Source organism: Mustelus asterias, chromosome 5 (genome assembly GCF_964213995.1).
Source record: "Mustelus asterias chromosome 5, sMusAst1.hap1.1, whole genome shotgun sequence".
NCBI classification, from domain to species: domain Eukaryota; kingdom Metazoa; phylum Chordata; class Chondrichthyes; order Carcharhiniformes; family Triakidae; genus Mustelus; species Mustelus asterias.
Genome location: NC_135805.1, coordinates 962,385 through 975,204, shown reverse-complemented (window position 1 = coordinate 975,204; position 12,820 = coordinate 962,385). Strand labels below are relative to the sequence as shown.

Sequence of the window (12,820 nt, the reverse complement as noted above, 5' to 3'; positions counted from 1 at the left end):
TGATGGAATACTCCCCACTTGCCTGGATGGGTGCAGCTCCAACGCTCAAGAAGCTTGACACCATCCTGGACAAAGCAGCCCTGCCTGATTGTTACCCCTTCCACAAACATTGACTCCGTCCACCCCTGACGCATAGTGGCAGTCGTGTGTACCACCTACAAATGCACTGTAGGAACTCACCAAGGCTCCTTAGACAGCACCTTCCAAACCCACGACCACTACCATCTTGAAGGACAAGGGCAGCAGATCCCTGGGAACACCTGCAAGTTCCTTTCCAATTCACTCACCATCCTGACTTGGAAATATATCGGCCATTCCTTCACTGTCGCTGGGTCAAAATCCTGGAACTCACTGTATAACAGCACTGTGGGTGAACGACACCTCACGGACAGCTCATTACCATCATCTAAACAATGGATAATATCAATGCTGGCCTAGTCAGTGACACCCGCATCCCAGGAAAGAATTGTTACACACCTCCAGCATCCACAGTTTTTCTTTGTTAAATTTATTGCTTCTCTTCCTGCCAAAGCTATCTGCTTTTTCACCCAGTTTTCAAAAGACTATCTGCTGCTGTGATGTGTCTCTGTGACTAAGTGCATCTTCTGAGATCTGACCTCATGCACCATTTTTCACATGTAAGGCTGGATACTGGCGTCAGCAATTTTCCGTGGGGATTCTCTGATCCACTCTGTTAGATCCCCAGAAACTCCCATTGCCACATTAACAAGCCTTGAATGACCTTTCCAAACCCTGGCAGAAACTACATCCCTGCAAGGATCAGGTGTTTAACTCTCTGCACCTGATCCCTGCACAACTCCAGTTTTCCAGCAGGGATCAGCTTGGGAAGCCTTCTCTTGCCTAGAATTCAGATCAGTGATGTTGCCCTTGCTGATATCCACTCACTCAGACTGAATCATTTAACCCCTTCCTTTACAAACACAGCCAATGGGGAGATGTTTTAAATTAGTCTTGTTGATTTAGACTTTAATCTTTCCCAACAGTGCACAAATGAAGCTATTTTCATGCATGATCATTCCCACATGTTCCACATGAGTTGTGTTTTCCAGGGCTTTATCAGTCACTCTGATAGGCAGTCACATGCAGCCACATTTGGAGGAAATTCAATCTAATAATGCTCCGACAGCTGTGCCTCTCTGTTTCCACACCCTATTCCAATCACAGTTTCCAGACAATTGAACATTTCAGACATTTTAACTGCCTGTTGTGATTTTGTTTGGTTCAGATGATTACAGGAGCTAATTGCCATTGAAATGGACTTCAGGCACAGAGTCCCAGCTATGAATTATCCTTTAACCTTCCCTGTAGTTACACTGACAGGATGTCACCTTGTCTCATCTGAGTGCACATTCACCTCTGAGTCAGAATATTGTCCCTTTCAACGCCACTGCAAAGCCTCATATGGATTCCAGGCAGGATCAGTACTGAGGGAGTGCAGCACTCTCAGAGGGTCTGTGCTGAGGGAGTGCCGCACTGTCAGAGGGTCAGTACTGAGGGAGTGCCGCACTCTCAGAGGGTCAGTACTGAGGGAGTGCCGCACTCTCAGAGGGTCAGCACTGAGGGAGTGCCGCACTGTCAGAGGGTCAGTGCTGAGGGAGTGCCGCACTGTCAGAGGGTCAGTACTGAGGGAGTGCCGCACTGTCAGAGGGTCAGTACTGAGGGAGTGCCGCACTGTCAGAGGGTCAGTACTGAGGGAGTGCCGCTCTGTCAGAGGGTCAGTACTGAGGGAGTGCCGCACTGTCAGAGGGTCAGTACTGAGGGAGTGCCGCACTGTCAGAGGGTCAGCACTGAGGGAGTGCCGCACTGTCAGAGGGTCAGTACTGAGGGAGTGCCGCACTGTCAGAGGGTCAGTACTGAGGGAGTGCCGCACTGTCAGAGGGTCAGTACTGAGGGAGTGCCGCACTGTCAGAGGGTTAGCACTGAGGGAGTGCTGCACTATCAGAGGGTCTGTGCTGAGGGAGTATCACATGGTCAGAGGGTAAGTACTGAGGGAGTGCCGCACTGTCAGAGGGTCAGTACTGAGGGATTGCCGTACTGTCAGAGGGTCAGTGCTGAGGGAGTGCCGCACTGTCAGGGGGTCAATGCTGAGGGAGTGCCGCACTGTCAGAGGGTCAGTGCTGAGGGAGTGCCGCACTGTCAGAGGGTCAGTACTGGGGGAGTGCCGCACTGTCAGAGGGTCAGTACTGGGGGAGTGCCACACTGTCATGGCATGTACCGATTCTCCAACAAAGCACCTTGCCCTCGCCCTACCCAGTAACCTCACTTATTTAGAACGCTAATCCCCCTAACCTACACTTCTTGGGACATTAAGGGGCAATTTACCATGGCTTATCCACCGAACCGTGATAACAGTACCTTGAAGCTAAATAGGACACCAAGCCGCTTCAGGAGATCTTGAAGACGATGACCAAAATCTTTTAAGAGCATCTTAATCTTTCTCATTGGCAGTCAGTGACTAATTGAGTATCCCAGGGATCTATGCGAGGACCTCAACTGTTGACATAGCATATTAGTGGCAGATGCAGGATAATGTGGATAAACGTGAGGTTATCCACTTTGGTAGCAATAATAGGAAGACAGATTATTACTTGAACGGGTGTAAATTGAAAGAGGTGGATACTCGGCGAGACCTTGGTATCCTCATGCGTCAGTCACTGAAGGTAAGTGCGCAGGTACAGCAGGCAGTAAAGAAGGCAAATGGTATGTTGGCCTTCGTAGCGAGAAGATTTGAGTATCAGGATTGGATGTTTTGCTGCAATTGTATCGGGTGATGATGAAGCAACACCTGGAGTTTAAAAATTAGTGAGAACTCATGTGGAAGAGCAGAGGGTTAAAACTGCGAGGTTAGCAGCAGAAATGGCAGATGATTATGAATGAGTTCATAAATCAAAGTTTGGTTTCTGACACCAGTTTCAGCCAGTGAGGGATAGAAACTGGGGAAAAGAGAAATCCTCAGGTGGTAAAGGAGATCTTCTGGGAAATAATAAAGACAGCATCCGGAATTCACCACCGACCTGGGGAAAAGCTTCCCACCGTTCACCCTATCTATGCCTTTCATAATTTTATACACCTCTATTAGGTCACCCCTCATCCTCCGTCTTTCCAGGGAGAACAACCCCAGTTTACCCAATCTCTCCTCATAACTAAGCCTCTCCATACCAGGCAACATCCTGGTAAACCTCCTCTGTACTCTCTCCAAAGCCTCCACGTCCTTCTGGTAGTGTGGCGACCAGAACTGGACGCAGTATTCCAAATGCGGCCGAACTAACGTTCTATACATCTGCAACATCAGACCCCAACTTTTATACTCTATGCCCCGTCCTATAAAGGCAAGCATGCCATATGCCTTCTTCACCACCTTCTCCACCTGTGACGTCACCTTCAAGGATCTGTGGATTTGCACACCCAGGTCCCTCTGCGTATCTACACCCTTTATGGTTCTGCCATTTATCGTATAGCTCCTCCCTACATTATTTCTACCAAAAATGCATCACTTCGCATTTATCAGGATTGAACTCCATCTGCCATTTCTTTGCCCAAATTTCCAGCCTATCTATATCCTTCTGTAGCCTCTGACAATGTTCCTCACTATCTGCAAGCCTGCCAATTTTGTGTCGTCCGCAAACTTACTGATCACCCCAGTTACACCTTCTTCCAGATCGTTTATATAAATCACAAACAGCAGAGGTCCCAATACAGAGCCCTGCGGAACATCACTAGTCACAGGCATCCAGCAGGAAAAAGACCCTTCCACTATCACCCTCTGTCTTCTGTGACCAAGCCAGTTCTCCACCCATCTAGCCACCTCCCCCTTTAACCCATGAGATCCAACCTTTTGCACCAGCCTACCATGAGGGACTTTGTCAAACGCTTTACTGAAGTCCATATAGACGACATCCACGGCCCTTCCCTCGTCAACCATTCTAGTCACTTCTTCAAAAAACTCCACCAGGTTAGTGAGGCATGACCTCCCTCTCACAAAACCATGCTGACTATCGTTAATGAGTTTATTCCTTTCTAAATGCGCATACAACCTATCTCTAAGAATCTTCTCCAACAACTTCCCCACCACGGACTTCAAGCTCACCGGCCTATAATTTCCCGGGTTATACTTCCTACCCTTCTTAAATAATTGGACCACATTAGCTATCTTCCAATCCTCAGGGACCTCACCTGTGTCCAGTGACGAGACAAAGATTTGCGTCAGAGGCCCAGCGATTTCATCTCTCGTCTCCCTGAGCAGCCTTGGATAGATTCCATTGGGCCCTGGGGATTTGTCAGTCTTTATATTCTCTAACAAACCTAACACTTCCTCCCTTGTAATGGAGATTTTCTCCAACGGTTCAACACTCCCCTCCGAGACACTCCCAGTCAACACATCCCTCTCCTTTGTGAATACCGACGCAAAGTATTAATTTAGGATCTCCCCTATTTCTTTGGGCTCTAAGCATAATTCCCCACTTTTGTCCCTGAGAGGTCCGATTTTTTTCCCTGACAACCCTTTTGTTCCTAACGTATGAATAAAATGCCTTGGGATTCTCCTTAATCCTGTCTGCCAAGGACATTTCGTGACCCCTTTTTGCCCTTCTAATTCCCCGTTTGAGTTCTTTCCTACTTTCTTTGTACTCTTCCAGAGCTCCCTCTGTTTTTAGCTGCCTGGACCTAACATACGCCTCTCTTTTCTTTTTGACCAGAATTAGGCCACTCAGCCAAAGAACAATGAAAATTACAGCACAGGAACAGGCCCTTCGGCCCCTCCAAGCCTGCACCGACCATGCTGCCCGACTTAACTAAAACCCCCTACCCTTCGGGGACCATATCCCTCTATTCCCATCCAATTCATGTATTTGTCAAGACGCCCCTTAAAAGTCACAACCGTATCCGCTTCCACTACCTCCCCCGCCATGAGTTCCAGGCACCCACCACCCTCTGTGTAAAAGATCTGCCTCATACATCTCCTTTAAACCTTGCCCCTCGCATCTTAAGGCTGTGACCCCTAGTAATTGACTCTTTCACCCTGGGAAAAAGCTTCTGACTATCCACTCTGTCCGTGCCTCTCATAATCCTGTTGACTTCTATCAGGTCTCCCCTCAACCTCCGTCGCTCCAGTGAGAACAAACCAAGTTTCTCCACCCTCTCCTCATAACTAATGCCCTCCATACCAGGCAACATCCTGATAAATCTATAGTTCAGGGTGGAAGGGTGCATTTCTGAATGGAGGGCTGTGACAAGTGGTGTTCCTCAGGGATCAGTGCTGGGACCTTTGCTGTTTGTAATATATATAAATGATTTGGAGGAAAATGTAACTGGATTGATTAGTAAGTTTGCGATGACACAAAGGTTGGTGGATTTGCGGATAGCGATGAGGACCATCAGAGGATACAGCAGGATATAGATCAGTTGGAGACTTGGGCGGAGAGATGGCAGATGGAGTTTAATCCAGATAAATGTGAGGTAATGCATTTTGGAAGGTCTAATACAGATAGGAAATATACAGTAAATGGCAGAACCCTTAAGAGTATTGATAGGCAGAGGGATCTGGGTGTACAGGTACACAGGTCACTGAAAGTGGCAATGCAGGTGGAGAAGGTAGTCAAGAAGGCATACGGCATGCTTGCCTTCATCGGCCGGGGCATTGAGTTTAAAAATTGGCAAGTCATGTTGCAGCTTTATAGAACCTTAGTTAGGCCGCACTTAGAATATAGTGTTCAATTCTGGTCGTCACACTACCAGAAGAATGTGGAGGCTTTGGCGAGGGTACAGAAAAGATTTACCAGGATGTTGCCTGGTATGGAGGGCATTAGCTATGAGGAGAGGTTGGAGAAACTTTGTTTGTTCTCACTGGAGCGATGGAGGTTGAGGGGCGACCTGATAGAAGTCTATAAGATTATGAGAGGTATGGACAGAGTGGATAGTCAGAAGCTTTTTCCCAGGGTGGAAGAGTCAATTACTCGGGGCATAGGTTTAAGATGCGAGGGTGTAATAACTCCACAGAGGCGAAAGTCCCATCACCAAGTTACTTTATTTACACCATACATCTGTACACAGCCAGCTCTCCAGTTGCTCCCTGCTGAATGCAGGCTGGGAGTCTGACACACCTGCTTTAAATAGGGAGCATGAGGCTCCCTGATTTAACCATCAATTAGGACCCATCAGGCCGTTCATACTCCAGCAAGCCAACCTCATTAACCTGGTTGAAGTCATCACAGAGGGGCAAGGTTTAAAGGAGATGTACGAGGCAAGTTTTATACACAGAGGGTGGTGGGTGCCTGGAACCCGTTGCCGGGGGAGGGAGTGGAAGCAGATACGATAGTGACATTGAAGGGGCGTCTTGACAAATACATGAATAGGATGGGAATGAGGGATATGGTCCCCGGAAGGGTAGGGGGTTTTTGTTAAGTCGGGCAGCATGGTCGGTGCAGGCTTGGAGGGGCCGAAGGGCCTGTTCCTGTGCTGTAATTTTCTTTGTTCTCTTTGTTCTTTGAGCACCAGAGGGAGATCACTCAGTGATTCCCCTGGATCTCCTGGAGGTTATCACATGTAGGTTGCTCTGAGATCCTCCCTCATGCTTCTGAATCAGCACTATTTGTGAGGAATTGATACATGGGCCACAAATTCCCGTATTCCCAGCGAGGAGGGAAAATCAGTTGTAATGAGCAGAAACTGAGACAGGACAGTCACCTGCTTCAACAACTTGTATCTTTTATATCATTTTCATTTGTTATTGGCTGATTGTTTTGGAATATTTCTGTGTGCCTCGTGTTCATTATCACCAGTGTAAAGAACAATAGCTGACCAACAGCAGAATGTGGATGAAAAGGCCACAGTTCAGTATCGAGTCAGTGTCCCTCCATGCTGTCAGTTAGTGCTTTCTTCAGCTTGTACATCCAGGTAAAAGGCGCCAGGTGGATTAATGGGGAAGGAGTGGTCATAGAATCAGAGAATCTACAGTGCAGAAGGAGGCCATTCGGCCCAAAGAGCCTGTACTGACAACAATCCCACCCAGGCCCTATTCCCGTAACCCCACATATTTACCCTGCCAATCCCCCTGACACTAGGGTCAAATTAGCATAGCCAATCAACCTAACCCGCACATCTTTGGACTGTGGGAGGAAACCTACGCACAGAATGTACAAACTCCACACAGACAGTGACCCAAGCCGGCAATAGAAATCCCGAGTCCCTGGCGCTGTGAGGCAGCAGTGCTAACCATTGTGTCACCGTGCTGCCCCGGGTCCCTGGCTCTGTGAGGCAGCAGTGCTAACCATTGTGTCACCGTGCTGCCCCGGGTCCCTGGCGCTGTGAGGCAGCAGTGCTAACCACTGTGTCACCGTGCTGCCCCGGGTCCCTGGCACTGTGAGGCAGCAGTGCTAACCACTGTGCCACCGTGCTGCCCCGGGTCCCTGGCTCTGTGAGGCAGCAGTGCTAACCACTGTGTCACCGTGCTGCCCCGGGTCCCTGGCACTGTGAGGCAGCAGTGCTAACCACTGTGCCACCGTGCTGCCCCGGGTCCCTGGTGCTGTGAGGCAGCAGTGCTAACCACTGTGTCACCGTGCTGCCCCGGGTCCCTGGCTCTGTGAGACAGCAGTGCTAACCACTGTGTCACCGTGCTGCCCCGGGTCCCTGGCACTGTGAGGCAGCAGTGCTAACCACTGTGTCACCGTGCTGCCCCGGGTCCCTGGCACTGTGAGGCAGCAGTGCTAACCACTGTGTCACCGTGCTGCCCCGGGTCCCTGGCACTGTGAGGCAGCAGTGCTAACCACTGTGCCACCGTGCTGCCCCGGGTCCCTGGCGCTGTGAGGCAGCAGTGCTAACCACTGTGTCACCGTGCTGCCCCGGGTCCCTGGCACTGTGAGGCAGCAGTGCTAACCACTGTGTCACCGTGCTGCCCCGGGTCCCTGGCGCTGTGAGGCAGCAGTGCTAACCACTGTGTCACCGTGCTGCCCCGGGTCCCTGGCACTGTGAGGCAGCAATGCTAACCACTGTGTCACCGTGCTGCCCCGGGTCCCTGGCACTGTGAGGCAGCAGTGCTAACCCACTGTGCCACCGTGCTGCCCCGGGTCCCTGGCGCTGTGAGGCAGCAGTGTGAACCCACTGTGTCACCGTGCTGCCCCGGGTCCCTGGCTCTGTGAGGCAGCAGTGCGAACCACTGTGCCACCGTGCTGCCCCGGGTCCCTGGCTCTGTGAGGCAGCAGTGCGAACCACTGTGCCACCGTGCTGCCCCGGGTCCCTGGCGCTGTGAGGCAGCAGTGCTAACCACTGTGTCACCGTGCTGCCCTGGGTCCCTGGCACTGTGAGGCAGCAGTGCTAACCACTGTGCCACCATGCTGCCCCGGGTCCCTGGCGCTGTGAGGCAGCAGTGCTAACCACTGTGTCACCGTGCTGCCCTGGGTCCCTGGCACTGTGAGGCAGCAGTGCTAACCACTGTGCCACCGTGCTGCCCCGGGTCCCTGGCACTGTGAGACAGCAGTGTGAACCCACTGTGCCACCGTGCTGCCCCGGGTCCCTGGCGCTGTGAGGCAGCAGTGCTAACCACTGTGCCACCGTGCTGCCCCGGGTCCCTGGCACTGTGAGGCAGCAGTGTGAACCCACTGTGCCACCGTGCTGCCCCGGGTCCCTGGCGCTGTGAGGCAGCAGTGCTAACCACTGTGCCACCGTGCTGCCCCGGGTCCCTGGCGCTGTGAGGCAGCAGTGCTAACCACTGTGCCACCGTGCTGCCCCGGGTCCCTGGCACTGTGAGGCAGCAGTGCTAACCACTGTGTCACCGTGCTGCCCCGGGTCCCTGGCTCTGTGAGACAGCAGTGCTAACCACTGTGCCACCGTGCTGCCCCGGGTCCCTGGCACTGTGAGGCAGCAGTGCTAACCACTGTGCCGCCGTGCTGCTCTGAACCACTTTTATTTGCCTTATGCAGCTGTTGAACTGGCTGCTACATAGACAGAGGCTGGGAAACAGGTGCCCCCTCTCTGCCACAGAAAGAAAGGCTTGCGCGCCTACATATCCTAACACAGTGAGCACACATCTAACAACAAGCTTCCTCTCCCACGCACACACAGTCACCTCTGTCCAAATGGAGAGGTTGTAATGTTTGGGATTATGGGTATAATGTCCTACTCAGAACAGCACTTTGAGATACCATCTCACTGCAGCACCAGCCTGTTCCATCAGTACTATTGGAACCTCTTCGGCTGTTCGTTAGAAAGCAAACTTAATGGATGGACAGGTTAGGACTTTTTTCTTTGGAGCGTAGGAAACTGAGGGGTGATCTTATAGAGGTGTGTCAGATCATGAGAGGCACGGATAGGGTGAATGCACTCCGTCTTTTTCCCAGGGTTGGGGAATGGAGAACTTGAGGGCACAGGTTTAAGTTAATAGGAGAAACCTGAGGAGCAACGTTTTTACACAGAGGGTGGAACGTGTGTGGAATGAGCTGCCGGAGGAAGTGGTTGAGGTGGCGACATTTAAAAGGCATTTGAACAGATACATGGATAGGAAAGGTTTAGAGGGATATGGGCCAAATGCAGGCACACGGACTTAGCTAAGATGGACATTTTGGTCGGCATGGACCAATTTGGGCCGAAGGGCCTGTCTCCGTGCCGTCAATTCTGTGAATAGGTTCAGGAGCGAGCAGTGGCTTCAGATGGCAAAGGTTCACTGGGTTGATAGACACAGCATGCTGAATAACGGAACTCTCTCTCTCTCTCACATTTTGCTCATTAGGGCTCGAAGCGAATCCTCAGATCGAATGAATACGCTCTCCCCCCTGGTGGCCTGATGGAGACTGAATTAGAACTCACTTTTTCCTTGCAGGTATTTGCTATATGTAGACACTTTGTCACTTTCTGCTTGCAAAGGATCATTTTACTTAGCTCTTCTTTTGGATAGCCAGAAGCTTTTTCCCAGGGTGGAAGAGTCAATTACTAGGGGGCACAGGTTTAAGGTGCGAGGGGCAAGGTTTAAAGGAGATGTACGAGGCAGATTTTTTACACAGAGGGTGGTGGGTGCCTGGAACTCGTTGCCGGGGGAGGTAGTGGAAGCCGATACGGTAGTGACTTTTAGGGGGCATCTTGACAAGTCCATGAATAGGATGGGAATAGAGGGATATGGTCCCCGGAAGGGTAGGGGGTTTTAGTTAAGTCGGGCAGCATGGTCGGTGCAGGCTTGGAGGGGCCGAAGGGCCTGTTCCTGTGCTGTAATTTTCTTTGTTCTTTGTTCTGGAAGATGAAGTGAGGAGGTATCCACCTTTCTGCTAGTATGTTCCTGGGTCATACATTATGTTGGGGGTGGGTTGGAGCTTCCCCATTTCCATAATTAAACCAGAAAACCTCTGTGGGCAAGATGTAGCGAGGGGCTAGTCTCTTTTGATTCCCGGTGAGTTACTAGTTTCAGACAGATCTGCACACCAATTTCTCAATCAGAAATTGCTTCATGGTCGCTGCATTGGGAGTTTCAGAGGGTACCCTCTGAAAGCAGCACCCACTGTTCTGCAGCACTGGCTTGATGTGGCAGTCAGGTGGCTCCCACTGACTCTGAACTGAAAGGTCTGCTGATCACTCCCCAGTGACTGGTGATGGAAAGTGTAGATGTCAGGTGAGGAAAGAATTGGACCTGGCTTAATAGCCAGAGAGAGAGGAGAAGCTGAATCCTGAAAGGTGGTCATGCCACTTGTGGGAATTCCTGCTCTCGGCCTTGCCACAGTGGTGGAGAGTCTGAATGAATGGAGAGTCATATTCCGAGGCCATTTCTCATGCCTTCCAGCAGCTAGTTTCAGAGCAGGTCCAGGGAACAGGTGAAGTGCTGCGAAACCCCCTCAATGATTCATCCTCTTGAGCATGAGACTCACCTTAAATGAACTGAAATCGATCTCCCTGCTGAGTGGAGAAGTGAGTTCGCTCATTCTGGCCTCCCTTTAATCCAGGCCTTTGTCCCTGTGAAATGTTAACCCTTTCATTCCTGTTTGCACTTGTGAAAACAAGTGGAGATGGAAGTGACTGGAGGAGGAATAGTTTGGTGTTTTGGAAGACCTTGAGGGAACCGATGTGTTCAGTGAGGTGGCTTTACTGTAGGTTCAGCTGTGTAGTGCTAATGGTCTGTTCTGCTCTATTCCATTGTCAGTATCCCCACTTCCTGAAGAGAGATGCAAACAAACTCCAGATAATGTTACAGAGGAGGAAGCGGTATAAAAACAGGACCATTCTGGGCTACAAGACGCTGGCATTAGGGATGATCGATATGGCTGAGGTACTCTGCACTGTCCACATTACCGAGAACACTGCTCATTCTCCTTCTCAGTCAGAGGGCAGCCTGTCTCCATGCGCTGGAGAAGAGCCATACACATTCAAAACATTAACTCTGATTTCCTGGCCAAAGTTTAGCCCTCAAAACACGTCATAAAAACAGATTATCTGATCAGTGTCACATTGTGGTTTGTGAGATCTTGCTGTGCACAAATTAGCTACAGCATTCCGTACATTACAGGAGTATTTCATTGGCTGTGAGTTGGGGTATATGATCCGTCAAGAAAGAAGCTATCGAAATGGAAATGTTTTTTATTTTTCTCCCGATAATCCCGGGCACGGAGGCTGATCCCGGGCACGGAGGCTGATCCCGGGCAAGGAGACTGATCCCGGGCACGGAGGCTGATCCCGGGCACAGAGGCTGATCCCGGGCACGGAGACTGATCCCGGGCACGGAGACTTATCCCGGGCACGGAGGCTGATCCCGGGCACGGAGGCTGATCCCGGGCACGGAGACTGATCCCGGGCACGGAGACTGATCCCGGGCACGGAGACTGATCCCGGGCACGGAGACTGATCCCGGGCACGGAGACTGATCCCGGGCACGGAGACTGATCCCGGGCACGGAGACTGATCCCGGGCACGGAGACAGGTTTCAGATCTTTCCAGCTTTAGCTGGAATCAGGAGTTAGCCAGCAAGCTGTGAACAATGGGATACTGCCCCTTCCAACCGCATTAGCAGCTGCCACGTATCTTCAACAGGAGCAGCGCTGTGCATGAAGTATTGAACTACTTTTACCATGCACCCCAGCCCAGGCAACTCGCTTTGTTAAGGAACAATGATCACCTATTTGAGGGGAAAGGTCACATCTGGAGAATTGTGAGCCATTGGAGACTCAAGAGCCGACCCCCCCCACCATCCCGAGCCTTTTGGGCAGAGACCCCAGACACCCACTACCTCTGGAGCAACGCTTCCCGATTTCACTGTTCACGTCCTAGCTTTTATTTTAATGTTTGTCATCAGATGCTGGATTCTGGATAGAAAGACTGATGGGTGATTGTGACTGGGGCGGCACGGTAGCACAGTGGTTAGCACTGCTGTCTCACAGTGCCAGGGACCCGGGGCAGCACAGTGGTTAGCACTGCTCCCTCACAGCGCCAGGGACCCGGGGCAGCACGGTGACACAGTGGTTAGCACTGCTGCCTCACAGCGCCAGGGACCCGGGGCAGCACGGTGACACAGTGGTTAGCATTGCTGCCTCACAGTGCCAGGGACCCGGGGCAGCACGGTGGCACAGTGGTTAGCATTGCTGCCTCACAGTGCCAGGGACCCGGGGCAGCACGGTGGCACAGTGGTTAGCACTGCTGCCTCACAGCGCCAGGGACCCGGGGCAGCACGGTGGCACAGTGGTTAGCACTGCTGCCTCACAGCGCCAGGGACCCGGGGCAGCACGGTGGCACAGTGGTTAGCACTGCTGCCTCACAGCGCCAGGGACCCGGGTTCGATTCCCGGCTTGGGTCACTGTCTGAGTGCAGTTTGCACATTCTCCCCATGTCTGCGTGG

The 12,820-nt window shown here is 51.6% G+C and overlaps 1 protein-coding gene across 1 annotated transcript in view; it reads left to right on the top strand.

The window, feature by feature from the left end:
• Positions 1 to 12,820, top strand: part of LOC144493935 (phosphofurin acidic cluster sorting protein 2-like) — a 410,987-nt gene that overhangs the window by 91,185 nt on the left and 306,982 nt on the right. The window contains exons 3-4 of the mRNA XM_078213510.1: positions 9,740 to 9,829; positions 11,135 to 11,260. Coding sequence (XP_078069636.1) covers positions 9,740 to 9,829; positions 11,135 to 11,260 — 216 coding nt within the window. The remainder of the gene's footprint in view (positions 1 to 9,739; positions 9,830 to 11,134; positions 11,261 to 12,820) is intronic.